Here is a 16972-nt window from a genome sequence, read left to right as displayed (position 1 = left end):
TATGATCAGTCCTGTTTATTATTGGCAGAGGATGTTAACTGAGACTGTCTTCAAACGATTCTAACTTTTCAAGATGAAATAATGCCTTGTGCTCCTCCATGTAATCATTTTTAGTCATAAAAATTTTGTTTTCATGTCACCAATATTTTATGCTTTTAAAGATAAGACATCCAAGCATGAAGTGATAATGTTAAGTTTGAAGTTCTTGTTCTATATTCTCTTCTCTGTAGTTAAGCGTAGCAATAAGGGGAATTTTCAAAAATAAAAGAACAAACAGTAGTTTCTGGTAGCTTTAAAAAGGTAGGGAAATAAATAAATTAATATAAATAAAAGGGTTCATTTTTGCTTGTAAGTCAAATTCCAATACAATTTTGATAAAATGGATTATATTTACAGTTGATAAATGAGGGTTTTAAAAGGACAGAGTGGTAATTACTAATTTTTACTGCTGGTGCGTCTAGGAATTAAAAAGCAAAGAGGGTGAAAGTTGATCTCCAAGAGATCATTACATGTTTAAAAATAAGATAGATTGGTTTAAAAAAAAGAACAGAAAAATTGAAACTATTTTATTTTCCCTCATTTAGTTCCAACTGCCTAAGGCTAGGGTGTGTATTTAACACCTTCAAAGTTTTTACCAGTTCCAGAAATCTTCCACCGTGGGCACATAAGCAAGTGATGTTTTAGTTGATTGTTGCCCACCTTCCAGTTGATTTCAAGCTTAATGAGAACTAACTGGTGTGTGGTTAATATAAAAGCCTATAAAACTTATTATCTACTACTTGAAATACTATATCCAAATGAAGAAAGATATTAGTTCTACCGTATTCTATAGCATTTGTCTACTACCGTATTAAACTTTAAGATGAATAGAGACACACCAGTCAGGACATGACAGTGCTAAAGAAGAGGTGGAAGGAATGTCTAGTGAAGCTGTTTCCAGGATATTTAAAGGTTTGGCAATTATGGCATTTGGAAGACCAGAAAAAGACCTCAGAGAAATTTAATCAAAGTAAGAGAAGGTATAGAAGGACCAACACAAAAAAAGGTGTAAACTTAAAGTAAAACTGAAATGAAGGAATACATGTTTTAGCTCACTGGAACTTTGAGATAATTTTAGCAGCTGGTAATGGTAAAACGGGCTCCTCAAAATTTAGTTAATTGCCTCCTGCTGAAATTTTATTAGTGGATGAATGACTATCTTTCAGAGAAGCTGTTTTGTTTCCTGTGGCTGAAATGGTTCCAGTATGGTGCAAGATTGCAAGTGGATCATTAGGACCGAAGGTGGTGATTGCATTTATAAGTTGGAGAAATAGAAACTGAATGTTAGGTTGTTTCCCTCGATCTTCTGGTATATCTCCATTGTACTAAGCATTAGACCTGTTTCAAAGACAGAGAACACTGATCCAGATAACAAGTTTAAAAGTATGGTAAAAATAAAAAATACTATTCAGAAGATTGGGGAGTAATCAAAAACAAGCATAAACACAAATGATGTCTACCTTTGAAAGATGAACTGCAGAGACTCAGATTTGCAAGTTTGCAACCTTTTGCTTGAAGGCACTCTCCAGATTGTTTCAGGTGTAGCCTTACTGAGGAAGTGTAAAAGGACAGAGTTTGGAGCTGGTAGGATAGTCAGGAAGTTAGGGGAGAAATTCTGGAAAGGTGAAAGTCAGAAGTAGTGCGTCCCTTTCCCCTAGTCTGCGTACAATTTTCCTAAATCCTGACTGAAAGTGAAACTATGTGGATGCAATGATCCCAGGGGATGGGGAAGCAGCAGCTAGAAGCTTAAAGAATTGAGCAGAGTTTACAGCTGTTGTCCATCACAAGAAGGACAGATTTTGGATTTGATTTCAGCCACTTGACTTCCTGTTAGAATGATTCTTCACAGGAACACAACATAATTCAGTTTCTGTAACATAGTCAAAATGTCTAGTATCTAATAAAAAATCAGTAGATATGTGAGGAAACAGAAAAATGTGACCCACAGTCAATGAAAAAAAATGTCAGTGAAAACACACTGAAATGACCCAGATGTCACTACTGTAAGGGCTTACTGTAAGTAAGGGCTTTAAAGAAGCTCTTATAAGTGTGTTCAAGGGCTTAAGGGAACAAATGCATAATGACTAAACAGATAGGGATCTCATCGGAGAAAGAAAAATTAGTAAGGAAAAAGAACAAAATGAAAATCTAAAGCTAAAAATATAGTAACTAAAATGAAATGTTAATTGGATAGCTTTAAAAATAGATTGGATTATGGCATTAGAAAGAATCAGGGAACTTAAATCAATAGAAATTATATAATCTGAAGAACAGAGAGAATGTAGCTTGAAGAAAATGATTAGAACCCTAAGGACATAGGGGACAATAACAAGTAACCTAAAATAAGTCAGTAGATATGATACCAAATCAACAATCTATGCAGTTAAACTTTGTTATAAAAACTGTTTTCGTATTTGGTAAATAACATTTTTTATATGCCAAATGCATATCTTCTGTTTGTAATTCAAGTACTTATACAGGTATGCAAATTTTGATAAATTGGGTTAAAGTTTTGTTTTGATTCTTCTGCCCTGTAATTTTTTTAGGTCCATAAAGGATAGTTTCAAAATTCTCAGACATTTTCTCTCGAGTAGAAACCAAGGAATATAAAAGATTAAACTCAAGGAACTTGTGTGTCGTTAATTGGGGTCCAGAAATGGGAGAGTTAGTTCAGTGAAGATCTCTAGCCTTAGATTTCCCCCTCACCGAATTGTCCGTCAGTTTTATATCTGCCTCTCTTGTACCTCCCCTATCCTGAGGCTGCAGAGCCGTCAGATCATCTGATAGACCCCCAATATGAGAGTCAAGTGAAATACTCCATGTAAAGTGCTTTGCACAGTGTTCTGCACAAAGTAGTCATTCGATAACATTGGCGGCTTTTATTTTTTAGGGAACCAGTCTCATGTATGTCTACTAATTTATCTTGTACTTATTGCTCTTGAGAATCAACTGTATCTTTAAATATGAAATACGGAGAAATTCCTCTGTCTTTGGAAATTCTAGACCAATTGAAGTAGTTCTTTGCAGAAGTACTAGAAACTCCTATAGGAAAGGAAACATTTTAGAAGATCTAGGTTAGTTTCTTTGCCAGTGAATGACATAGTTCTTGTTGTCATATAGGCAGTGAAGGTGGGAGAGAATATTAATGTAATCTGACTTTACTGCATCCATTTAATAATAACAGGGATAAAGTGAAGGAGATTGTTAATAAATATGTCACAATTTAAATCTTATATAGTAGCTCCAGCTTTTAAATGCAAAAAAGTAAAGCACACCTTTGAGTTAAAAGAACAATTTTTGTCTGTTTTTAAATTCTCAAGGCCTAATAGAATCAGATTTTTTATTTACTTTCTTAATTTTTTTTCTTAAAAAATATTTACAACCAAGACAGATAGGGTGATATAAAGAGCATAAAACGGTAAACTTCTACACTCGAGAGAACAGTATTCAAAACTCCTTGTGAGTGTGAATCATTTCTTTGGCATAGAAATCGCTCATAATATATTGTAATATCTATATCCGTTTGATTCTGTCTCTTCAAAATATGTCAGCTTTTCTTCCTTCAAAATACTAACAGACTGTGACTTTGTAGGTTCAGGATAAGTTCCGTCTAGACCTGTCTGACGAAGAGGCGGTGCATTACATGCAGAGTCTGATTGATGAGAGTGTGCACGCCCTGTTTGCTGCCGTGGTGGAGCAGATTCACAAGTTTGCCCAGGTAAGTTCTCTGAGGGCAGTGCACTTACCTCAGCTTCTCCATGTACTACCCTGCAGTCCTCGGAGAGCCACACTTTTCTCCTGCCAGTGACATCTTTTCTGGTTTTTTGTTAAGCCGTTTTGACACCTCACCAGCCAGCTGATATGAACGTGTTCAATGCATTAGTAACTCTAAAGTATCCCCCTTAAATTTTCTTAGTAATGACTACATTGTGGCTCATCAGCATAGGTGTATTCGTCCTTTGTAGTCAGTGATGATTGTAAACCCTTCTTGAGAATGATCTTGGGTCTAGCGGAGGCCTTGGCAAGTGAGACTTGGACATGTATTGGGTTTTGGTAAATGGTGAAGTGCTAGGAAAGGAGTTTAGAAGCTGTGAAAAGCAGTGCATTCCACACACTCAAAAGGTCTATCTGTAGACTTAGCAGAATCGTCCATACAAATGTTTGACGGAAGACCTTTCACACTAGCCTATGATGATAAACCTGAGATTTAAAACCTCTTTTAATTTTGAATTTCATAATGAGGATCATTATGAAAGTGGTTAGCAAACAGAAAAATTAGGCTGCTTTCCTCTCCCACACCCTCACACACCTCTCCTTGTGAACTCCGTCTTGACTATATATATTCAATCAATAATATATTTTTAAATTATTTTATTGAGGTCATATCGGCTTATATCACTGTGTAAATTTCAGGTGTATATTCTTATAGATCAGTTTCTATATAGAATGCCTCATATTCACCACCAATAGTCTGGTTTTTATCCGTCACCGTACATATGTGCCCCTTTACCCTCCCCGCCTTCCCCTCTGGTAACCACTAATCTGTTCTCTTTATCTATGTGTTTGTTTATCTTCCACATGAATGAAATAATACCGTGTTTGTCTTTCTCTATCTGACTTATTTCGCTTAGCATCATACCCTCAAGGTCCGTCCATGTTGTTGCACCTGGCAAGATTTGGTGTTTTTTTATGGCTGAGTAGTAATCACCCAAGCTCAAAACGTGTCTGCTTTGACTCCTCCTTCACTCAGTATCCAGAATGTCACCAAGCCTTAACCATTTCTTAAAGTATCCTGTTTTGTAATTTTCTCGCTACTAACATTCTAATCCAGTTGTTCTTCACTTTACCATACCTTAGATGACTAAAACCCTTCATTGACTGTGTTCTCTCTGTTTTTCAGTCTTTTTCTCTTGGACCATTCTTATCTTTATTCCGCTAAATCTTCCAATGAGATGTATTTTCACAAAATAATGTTTTACCTTGTTCCTTTTAAATTTAAATGTGTACAGTGTTTCCCTGTTGCCTAACAGTGGCGTCCAACCTCTAGCAGCTCAAGGCCTTCCAGCATGTTGTGTTCTAAGCCCCTTTCCAAGCTGTTCCCCTAATACTCTCCTTTTCTGAATATTTGTGTTCTCTTCCATCTCTGTGACTGTTTTGCTGCTGCCATTTCTGCAGTCCGGAAAATCCATCTTTTTAATAATTAACCTTTTGTAAACTTCTATTTGCCAAAATCCAATCTGTCCTCCAAGATCTATTCTTAATGCCACTCTGATTCATCTTCCTCTGAATATCTATAGTATTTGTACTTTTATTATGAGTTGCACTTACATTTTGCTTTCTATTATAGATATTTGGATACTTGCTTTATAACTCTTAAAATGCAAACTTCTTGAAGGCTGGGCTATATCTATCAGTCACCTAGGAGCACAATGCCTTATGCACTTAAAAAATATCTGATGACATAAGGGAATTTCTTCCTGTAAATGTTAGCTTATACTCTTTTTCTCACTTAACAAAAAAAATTTCTTCTCCCTGAACACCAATCTGGGTCATATTTTATTACAAGTGCCAATTCTAGGTCTGCTTCACATGTCGTTAATCCTAACCGGTCACTTCTGAAGAGAGTAAACCGTGATGATGATAGGTAAGTGACTTGTCGAAGTCACCCAGATAGCTAATGGTAGATCTGGGTCTGTGGATAGCTCAGCACATTATTTAAGAGCTATAGGGAAAAAAAGGCACAGAGAGGTATTATGACCTAGCCAACTTCATGTTAGTCTAACAAGGGACAGAACCAAGACTTGAGCCCAAATCTTTTGACTCCCGCATCCAAGGTTGTTTCCTAGCTTACCAAATTCAGGTCTTCATTATCAGAATCCCATATTCTTTATCCTAAGAAATTAACTTGAAAATGCTCATGCTATTTTTTAGGTTTCCTTAAATATGTCACTTGTGCCCATACTATCGTGCAAGTGAAACAATATCAAAATAAGTGTAACCTAAGGATGTTAAATTTCATTGGAACTTGCTTAGGCATTGAAGGGTACAAGAGCTACTAAGTAAGGTGTTAACTTCACATAAGTCTGTTCAAATTATAAAATTATAGAAGCAGAGCTGTTTCTTAACTAATCTCTGAAGTTTATTTTCTCTTTGAAACTCACATTTCTACGTACACACTTTCTAAGTATGATACTAATAAATCACACACACACTCAAATTCTGATGAGGACATCTATTTTTTTCGTCATGCATAGCATTTATTATAAGGATGTATATTGCTAATTGGTTTATGCTAATTTTAGAGTACTCTTATTAATCATTATGGATTATAGAACCCAGTTTTTTAAAAATGGAGGCATACTGATACATGTTAGCAAAAGTTATAGTTGTTTCAGCATAAAAGAAATTACATCCTAAAAGATGACTAAAAAATTGCCACATACAACTATTATATGGAAATGCTGAAAAGGCTTATTTTCTTCCATCATGTCATTCCCGAGGACGGGTAGAGATTAAACACTGCAATATCCGTTGCCTAGCAACACCCACCTATTAGTGGTACAAATTTTCCACTGAAAAACACTTTTATTTGGGTCATTGTCTTTGAAATTGCATCATCAGAACCTCTTCTCCTCGCTGAAATGATCTTTAAAGGGCTTTCTAGACTTGTCTGCACAGAAAGGTAGATGTCACTTAGTTTGGGTCACTTATCACTCTAAAACTAGGCCTTTCAATGGTGCTCTCTCACATCGCAGCCCATTTCTTTCCAGTTTCTGCTTTTTCTTGTCTGTCTCTCTCTTCACTGATTGATCGTAGAATGGAGTATGGTTTCCTTTAATCTTAATACATATTAAATCTAATTAAATGAATCTTGGTAGATTAACTGGGATTAGAGATATATTTTTTGCAGACTGAGCATAAAAAAGTAAGAACAAATTGGGTTCGGAAAGTTTACCCAAGTTCCAGCTCAAGATACTAAGAACACGTCACTGCCATTCATTTGACAAGAACCTTACTTAGCCCCTGTGGTGTTCAAGGAGGAAAAGCGCAGGTCCAGGCAGAGGGGCACGTGAACGTGTCGTCCATCTGTGCACGTTTAACCTAAGACTTCAACTGCACACGCGCACACACACACACGCACACACACACGCGCGCGCGCACACACACACACACGCGTGCACACACACGCGCGCACGCACACTCACACACAAACACGTGCACACACACGCACACACATGCACACACGCACACACACACGCACGCACACACACGCGCGCGCGCACCCACACGCGCACACACGCACGCACACACACACAAATGCTTGAGGGGGGTAAAAAAAAAAACCAAAAGTCAATAAAAGGAGGAAAATGGTGTGGTTAATATGCCAGACATTTCCCCTGAAGAGCGTATGTCCTCTAGTAAATGTGACAGGGGCTCCCTCAGAAGTGTTTCAGATCCCAAGTGCCTCCCGTACCATGGCATCTTACTATGCTGAATGTGATTCCAATACTGAATTTCCTGTTTTTTTGTACGTTATTGCCTCTAAGTGCAAGCTATCTGCCCCATCTGTTGCTCAAACAAACAGGGTTTTTGCATCAGTACTGGGGAAAAACTTCCTGTTTTGGACTTTTTAGATGTGTTCCCTTCTGAAGGGCTTTTCTTGAGTGATTTTGTTTATATACATATTCCAGTGTTACCTTCATGTGCTGCCCTTGGCACCTAAACCCAGTGTAGGATGTTTCCACTGTAACTGTTCTACTCTCTCATCGACTTTGAGAAGGCATAGATGCAAAAGATGCCTGAAGGAGAAGAGAACAGAGCATCCTTTCTGAGTTTACATTGTATGGACCTTATTTTGCCAGTAGGAATAAAAAACAGCAGTGTAAAATATTTTGTTGAACAAGACAAAAAGTATTGAAATCTGTGGCCAAATAGAAATTTTTCTTCTCTAAACCAAGTGCTTTTTAGTTTACTAAATAATTTTCTAAAGAGTCAGGTGATCCCCGGACTAGTGGTTTAAATAAATAGCTGACTTAACACAAAATATGTCATACAAAACTATTTTGCATCATTTTGTGTCCTGGATCTATTCCTCATTTATTTGAATTATCCTGGGAGGAATAAAAACAACAAAGAAACAACAATATTAGCAATAGTAACAGGCTGTTGAACACTTAAATGTGCCAGGAATTGTGTAAAGTGCTTTCTCTGCATCACCTCATTTAAAAAAAAATTTTTTTTATGGAGGTTATGATAGTTTACAACCTTGTGAAATTTCAGTTGTACGTTATTGTTTGTCAGTCCTATTATAGCTGCACCACTTCACCCTTTGTGTCCACCCCTCAGCCCCCTTTCCCCTGGTAACCACTAATCTGTTTTCTTGGTCCATGTGTTTATCTATCTTCCACATATGAGTGGAGTCATACAGAGATCGTCTTTCTCTGTCTGGCCTGTTTCACTTAACATAATACTCTCAAGGTCCATCCATGTAGTTGTGAATGGCATGATTTTATCCTTTTTGATGGCTGAGTAGTATTCCATTGCGTGTATATACCATATCTTCTTTATCCAGTCATCAGTCGGGGGGCACGGTCGCTTCCATGTCTTTCTGCATCACCTCATTTAATGTCCACACCTGTGAAGTGGGTATATCACTAGGCCTGTTTCACAGATGAGGAAACTAAGGCTTAGATACATTAAATAACTTGTCTAAGGTCTCAGGATTAATAGGCAACAAAGTCCAGGTTTAAACCCACACCCTGACTTGCAGAAATAGACACTAGTTTCTAAATAATGTTTTTCTCCATATGCATCTAAGCTTAATTTACTAGGTATGAATAGATTTTGTTGTGAGCAGCAAGTTTTTAAAAATAGACTTGTAAATTTAAAAAATGATCTTTTAACTTTTCTCTCCACAATCTTTCATCTGAGCATCAAAAGAGAAAAAGAAACAGCCAGTAGAGTATGATATAAAAAGGAGTCACTGGGAATAGTTAATCTGAGATAAATAGGAAAAAGATGGGATAACATTTATTTTGCACATTGACCAAAAGGCAGTCTTGAATTTTTTTGACCCCCACGTGCTCCCTGGTTGCACTGTAATCAACACTGCTGCCCAACTACCCGTTTAAACGCGTGATCTTTAAAAACATAACATAGGCACTTGCTGCATCACACGTGTTGTAAGGTCTTAAGATTAGTTCATTATTGTAATAGCAACAGTCAGCAGATGCCCCAAAATTTTCAGCTGAAGTGCCCTGCCATTTGTTTTTCATCCGTACAAATTTAATTTCCTTCTCTTCCCAAAGAAAGTTTTCAAACACTTGAGTGTAGTCCATGGTAAGATTTGCCTCTTTGCTTCATTAACAGTGCTTTTAGTAAGGTTCATTGTTACACTAACTTGTTTTCCTGCCCTTCTGGTTTACATCAAACCGTTTTATATAAATTTTTCAAATGTACAGGGAGTTGAATATTTTGGGACTGGCTCTGCTACAGAGTATTACTAATTTTTCTTTTCCGCAGACACAGACACTTTTAAAGTATTTAGGAAATGTATGCGAGACCGTCTCTGCAGTAGCAGCATTTTTCTCATACACACACATACATGTGTGCATGCACGTGTCGTTTTTAATTGTTTCCAGGATATTTAGACTTCCTAATGTGTCAGGACCTTTCACAGTTTTGTTTTAACCCACATTTTCAGCTTTCATCATTGTCCACCAGCCTTCAAAAAGAACCTTCTTTGTAGTTCTGATGATCGTTCCCCATACCCAGTACCTGCCCCCCGAAAGCAGTATACCTTTGTCTTTGCCTGGATGAGCTCCCCACCCATTTCCCCAGCTTTGGGGGGTGGGAGGTGTGTGTGTGTGTGTGCAATGACTCTTCCTAGATGCATTTTGTCTTCAGGCATTTTGTTGTAAGTAACCTGGGGTGGCCCAGAGAACCTGAACTGTTTGTTGCGCCTAGTAGCCACCAAATAAATGTGTGTGGTTTTATGTAAGTGCCGAGGACCATCTGAGAAGTTTATTTTTATTTTCTCTGATACTGCCTTTAGGAAAATATTTAAACACTTCTTAAATTGTAAATTACATTCTTTTTATTAGCATTAAAAATATATCTTACCATATCATTTCTAGAATTACCTCTTTAAACTGTATCAGATTAAAATCAGCCGGCATCTTTCATTGTTTTACACATACACACGCATGTGTACACACCAAAACCAAACAGATTTGTCAACAAGGTTTTTTTCCTTCACGTTTCCTTTCAGAGTAATAATGAGGTGAAGTTCATAGAAACAAAATTTTGCTGCGCATAAACAGCATTCTTAATTCCTTCAAGATAATGCGAACATATATTTGACTGAAAGGGCACGTGAGGTGTGGATGTCTCAATGTATATTCACCCAAACAAAATGATCAGAGTTGTCCTTACTGAGAGTGTGGGTGATTGACAGTATCTGTACATGTTAAAGACAACCATTAACTGTTGCAGATTATTTTTGCATTAAATTGTCCTCAAAAGTAATAGGTATATTCTGTCAATTTCACTGAATGCTAAATTTGAGAGATAATAACAATGAAGAGAGGGCAGTGTCACTGATAGTTCTTTATAAGCCCTCTGTGAGATGATTGTGAGGGTGCCTAGCATGAAATAGGTGCTGAAAATGTTGATTTCTTTTATTTCTACTTGATATTTTAATATTGAATACTGTTAATGTGTTGGCCCCAAAACTACTCTTGGCTGGGCCTCTCTTGTTTTTTCAAGACAACTTCCTTTGATTTTATTCCAGACCATTTCTGGAATGAAACAGCTGCACTCTGTGGAATAAACTACAGGTGTGCAGTCTCTCTAAAAATGTCACACAAAGAACTAGGCACACTACCCAAAATATTAATCTTCTGTCACTGCAGAGTTCAGTGGGATTCTTGTTTTCCTGGTGCCAAATTTGTCTGCCATATAATAATTCATCATCTTGAGATTACAGTCGGCAAACATTCCCTCCCCCAAGTATTTTCTCATATAAACCGATTTTTAAGCTGTCTCAGGAATTCTGTACATTGTGGTTAATTGCAATCCTCTTCATGGCATTTAGTAAAGTAATTCTTTCACTTTTTTTTTAATAAAAGTATTTTTTTAAAACTTGACTGGAATTACCTCAGTTTTTTTTTTTCTGTTAAAGAATTATATCTTCCTCTCTTTCTAAGCATTTTTTATCACTATAGACTCTATTGTTTACTTTTCTTCGTGAACAGTGAAGCTAATTATTTTCTACATGTTTCTTTATTTGTTCATAATTTTTGTAGTACTGGAGAAAATGAAACTGGCTTTGGCCCATCAAGATGCTTGACTCCATAAGGAAACTACTTTAGAAGAAACCTGTGTATAAGGAAGACTTCAGAGTAACAAGCAAGGAAGAGAACATTTAATCTTCAAGATATCATCCGTCCTGAATGTTCCATGGTGCCTGAATTCCGTTTCCTTGAATGTCATTGCTTAAATATGATCTTGAAGGATTTGTTTTGAAATACTGTATATATTTATTTTTAAATGTACACATTGTTAAAAAGCTATTTCAGGATCATGTACATATTGTGAGAGTTCTGGAGGAATTTTATGTTGAAATAGTAAAACATTTAGTGTTTAAGTTTGAAATGCCTTTCTTCCCTCAGCCCTTCTCATCAGGTGTAGTTATATGAATTTGGATTAACTGTCTCAGTTTAGAAGTTTTTTCTGTTTTGTCTCTCTTTCCTTCGTTTCCAGATTTTCATTTTTTTTTTGCCTTATCTATAATACTTCAAGTTTTACATGTTATGGCTCCTTCTTTTATAGTTCGAGAATTGTATATACTTCAAATAAGACAGTCATTTTCTCTTACTTATAAATCTTGTGGGTTTTTCTTTTTGAAAACTATAGTTCACAGATCTCCTAGGTTTTAAGTACATAAAGCAGGATATAAAAATGTAATTACTGGATAACTGGCCAATAGGTAATAAGACAAAAGCTTTTAGTATTGAGCCTAAGATATTTTTACACAAAATGTAAGTAGAAATTGCCTTTCTGCAATAAATTCCTTTTTGATGAAAACTTAGTTTTCAAAAGCTTTTTGAATTGGCTCTGCTAAACCTGTTAATGTAATATATCTTTTCTGATCTAAGCAAAATAATTTTTTGTCTTGTAAAACTGGAAGTCCCACTAATCCATCTAGCTTTTTTCCCTCATGGAACTTTGGGAAATAGGAACACACACAAATGAGAAGAGCAACATAATAATCTTTGCAAATTAATGTGTTGCATAGTCACGTGACTTTGTTTTGGAAGATAAACAATATCTTATTCTTTTGGTGCTGAATAAATATTAAATATCAAATGACAGAAAAGATTAAGAAGGTTAAATTAAGTCACAGTTTCAGAGAACGCCATTAATTATGTCTATTTGATAGCAAATTCTCATCTGTGAGCTTGCCTCTTTAGAGTGGGGTTACCAGCTGGAAAGCAAGCATATAATTAAGAGACATACTAGAGACATATGGAATGTGATTTGTATAAAACATACATGCAGATTAGAGAAATGGTGAAGATGAAAAGACCTTTACAAATCATCGTTAAGAGAGTTTATGCCCAAACTAATTGGCAGGCTCCATCTTCTGTCTTGCTTTTTCTTTGCCTCACATAGTTACATCATTTTTTGTTACCTAGGAGTTTTTAACCCATCAGCATTCCCATTCTTTTAGTCCTTTTTCTATTGGCACCTCCTCCAAAAAGTTTTCTCAAAATGGCGCTGTTGAAAGTGACCTCTCCAATCTTCTGAACTCTTGTAATTCTTTATATATAGCTTTTTAATTGGCATTTCGTAAAGTAGGGTATTTTTGTTATGCTTGCGTCTCTTGTTTCAGAGGTTGGCAAACTTTTTCTGTAAGGGGCCAAGATAGTAAATATCTTTAGCTTTGGAAAGCCTATGTTCTTGGTCACAACAACTCAACTCTGCTGTTAGGGTGAAAAAGCAGGCATAGATAACAGGTAAACAAATGGGCAGGGCCAGATTTGACCCTTGGGCCATAATTTGCAGAACCCTGTTTGAATTAACTATAAGGGAAAACTGTGTCATGTTCATCATCTTTATAAACTCCACAACACTTTGCATAGATAGTGGCATGCTTATAGTGGAGCTCTATAAATAATTTTTGGACTAATATGAAGTTCTATAAGGGCAAACACTGACAAATGGTAAGAAGAGTTGATCAGGAGTAACCTTGTATTCAGTGTGAACTTGATAATTATAAAGGAGGTAAAGCTGTCTAGGAAGGAAGATAGGTAGTGAGTGAGGAAGGAGCATCTCAGGATGGACAGTGGCTGTGGTTTTGCTGAGTGTATTTTGGTTGTGGGAGGCGAGCCTACATCAGAAAGAAAAGTAATTCATCGGTCTCAATTTCTGCTGCTCAAAGCAATCTCTTTGCTCATACTGTTTCCCCCGAATCCGTTGTTTTTGTTCAGAGCTCTGTCTTTACAGTGTAGACTATGTGTTTCTTTACTGTCATTGCCATCCAGATCCTTTGACAAGTTCAATAGTTTTTCAAGCAGGGTTTTCTTTGAGTTTGAGAAATGTATTTGTGAGGACACAGTGCTTTAATTAAAAAGTGTTGAGTACCATGGTCATGCACTGTAAGTATTCAGAGTGAGATTTCTGAGTAGGGGAGAGAATGTGGATGACAGCCACCAAGAGGCTATGAGAAAGAGAGAAGTAACGTGTGGTTCACGTTCCTAAATGAAGGGTTAATACACCCTGATTTTTGCTATTCTTCATACACTAGGGTTAGATGCTCCCCAGCTCATTTGTATTCTAGAGTTTTCAGCTTAGGTATGTGTGTATTATAGCAATAGCAGTCAACATTATGATAAGGGCTTATGTGTCAGCACTATGCTAACTACTTTATATGCCTTATCTCACTGTCAACAGTCCTCTGAGGTAGAATTGTCTTCTCATTTTCCAGAAGTTGAAGGCAGTTGAATCATCTGCCCAAGGTTAGGCTGCAAGTGAGAGCAGAGATGAGATTTGAAGTTGAGTTTCTCAATTCCAGTGATCACAGTCCCATCAAATTCTCCTGGCCATTTCTCACTGAGGCGACAATGATAGTACTGACCGCTAGTGTGAGCATGTGTGTGTATGTGGTCTCTTAGACTTGAATCCCCCCAAAACAAAGCCTATTCCTTTTTTCTGTTTCTTTTTCTTTTTTTTTGTCATGAACAAGATTACCACAGGTACAGGCAGTAGTCAATAAAGTAAATTAAATTTCTAAGAAATTGAGTCATGTCATCAGGCCACATATTCGTACTTACCTTGAGATGGAAAATAAATCATTTGGTAAAAACATACAGGCAAAGTAAATCATAACCATGCAGCTTTGAACCTGCAGTCATGATGTACTTTAAACTGCACATAGATCTAATATAGCAATTTTTAAAAAACCAGATTGAGACTCTCGGCAGGATTTTCTTTTGCAGATAAATTTCAAAAACAACATAGACTTTCTGTAATTAAATACAGAAAGTATACTAGTTTACCAAAATGAGTAATTTGATATATTAACACTTCACCATAAAGAATGCATACCACCTGGATGGTCCTGGAACAGAAAAGAGACAAAAGCTCAAAACTAAAGAAATCTAAAATATAGACTAGTTTAAAAAACAAAAATGGAATGAGTAGCCTCAGAAGTCGGTGCACATCCCACCTTGGTGACCACTTAGAGAAGCTGGAGTCCTGCATCCTGAAGGAGATTTTCAACCTGACGTCGTTCCTCAGTCTTCTCTTGTCTTTCTTATCTTGACATATTTTTAAAAGTACAAGGCAGTTAGTTCGTAGAAAAACCCACAGTTGGGTTTGTTTAATTTTCCTCAGGGTTTATTTTTGGTAAGAATACTTCAGAAATGATGATATGTTTTTCTCGGGGCATCTTATCAGAAGGCACATGATGTCAATTTGTCATATTCCTAGTAGTGGTAACTTTGATTACTTGATTAAGATGGTGTTTTCCAGCTTTCTCTATTCTGAAGCTAATGAATTTCTATTTGATACTTATAAATTAATAAGCAATTCCTAAGTGTTTTATGAGGAGATACTTTGAAGCTATGTAAATATCCTGTTCTCTAGCACATTTTTACCCACCTATTTTAGCATATGCTGATGATTCTTGCCTGAATCAATTATTACTGTGGTGAAAGCCAAATGATGATTTTTTCTTTTAATTGTTATTCCTTCTACATTTAGTGTTCTACTGTAAGGTAGAGCTCTCCTTTCTCCATTAATTATGTATTCATTTATTTCTATTAGTATGGCCTCTGTGGATTCCTATTTTATTTTATTATGGAAGGTATTCCTATGATCACTTATTTTGATGGTAAAACTGCCCCAGAACTGAGCTGTCTTCAGGCTGGTGCCTGTGTCCCCTGACACGGCCCCCAGTATCCTTTGAACCTTTCCTTATTTTTGGCACAAGATGTTCCAGGCTCATCTTCTACTTTCTCTTCCCCAGCCCTGGAGTCAGCCATTCTTCTAAGGAGTCCTGGTTCTTTTCTGGTCTGATTTTACCAGATAACTCCCCAAATAAAATGTCTGATTTTTCTAAAATAGAGGTTAATATGGCATCCTGATATTGCCATTCTAAATCTCTGGCATCTCAATGGACCACATGGATATAAATAAGCTCAAAATAGGTGGAGTAACCCATAGATGAATGAACCATAGAATTTCGCTAGAATTGAGCTATTTCTTCAGTTCTTCCCAGCTTCAGATCTTCACTACCAGTATCTGCCTTGAGAGTACCAGAACTAATCTTTTGCCCTTTATCTCTGTTTTGTTAGTCACAAGAAACCCAGACTTCCCTGAGTCATCCCTCATACCCTGTTCGCTCATTCCCATACAGCTGTGTACCACCCCCGTCTCCCAAACCTCTGCAGTTCCCGGGACCATCATCAACAGACTCTGTGGGTGTCAAAGTTTACTTTCTGTGCTGTAAAGCTAGGTACAACTCACTTTTTTCCCCCCTATTCTCTCTTTTTAGAAGAAAAAAAGCAAGTAAAACCAAGTACGTTGGTTTCAGGAATTCAGTAAAGTCAACTAAAAAAATTCTCAGAATATATCCTAAAGTCTGTATACTTTTAGCCCCATTCTCTTTACACACCACTAAATAATGCCTGTTATGTTCATAACCGTGATTCTTTGCAAGATTACCAGTCATCAAAGAAAACCAATGATGTTTAGTTAACTGTACCTAATACTGAATGGTTAGTGCAATGCTCAGCTCAATAAGGGTTTCAAAAATGAGTAAAAGAATAGTTAATTCTCAGTTAACAAGAACATTAATTAGAACATTCTTCACCAACTTTAAGTTTAGTTTCAATAAGTTGGCTTCTTGATCACACATTCTCTTTTAAATCTAATAAAGAGATCTGAGTTGGCTATTTAAAAAAGTTTATCGTAAACTTATAATACAAAACTGTAGTTTCACTCCTGGATATCTACCAAGAGAAACGAAAGCATGTCCACATAAAGACTTGTACACAAATGTTCCCAGCATGATTCATCGTAACACAGAGAATAGACAACTCAAATGTCAGTCAACTGGTGAATGGTAAACAAAATGTGATACATGCTATTTACTATTAGGCAGTAAAGAAGAGCAAACTACTTAGACTGCAGCAATATAGATGAACCTCAAAAATATGTAAGTGAAAGAAACCAGATCCAAAAGACCGCATATAGTAGGCTTCCATTTCCAGAAAAGGGAAATCTTCATTGGCAGAAAGCAGGTCAGAAGTTGCCAGGGCCTGGGGGTAAAAACGAGAATTGTTTGGAAAAGGACACTGAGGGAACTTTATGCGATGATGGAAATGTTCTAAAATTGGATTCTGGTGATGGTTGCACAACTCTGTAT

General features: G+C 36.6%; 1 protein-coding gene across 4 annotated transcripts in view; it reads left to right on the top strand.

Annotated features, from left to right (window-relative positions):
• PIK3C3 (phosphatidylinositol 3-kinase catalytic subunit type 3) overlaps window positions 1–14254 on the top strand; it is a 159471-nt gene extending 145217 nt beyond the window's left edge. For 3 of the 4 annotated variants that reach the window (XR_006890113.1, XM_046671611.1, XM_046671614.1), the window contains 2 exons: window positions 3632–3757; window positions 11346–14254. Coding sequence is in view for 3 of the 4 variants with exons in the window: in XM_046671611.1 (XP_046527567.1) it covers window positions 3632–3757; window positions 11346–11360 (141 nt within the window). In the remaining variant the exon portion in view is untranslated. Of the gene's footprint in view, window positions 1–1205; window positions 1282–3631; window positions 3758–11345 lie in introns of those variants that run through there. The other variant, XM_046671612.1, reaches the window with a different exon arrangement.
• Window positions 14255–16972: the final 2718 nt, after the last annotated feature.

This window comes from Equus quagga, chromosome 9, assembly GCF_021613505.1.
Source record: "Equus quagga isolate Etosha38 chromosome 9, UCLA_HA_Equagga_1.0, whole genome shotgun sequence".
In the NCBI taxonomy this organism is placed as follows: Eukaryota; Metazoa; Chordata; class Mammalia; order Perissodactyla; family Equidae; genus Equus; species Equus quagga.
Note: the sequence above shows the minus strand (reverse complement) of the source record. Positions and strands in the feature narration are given on the sequence as shown.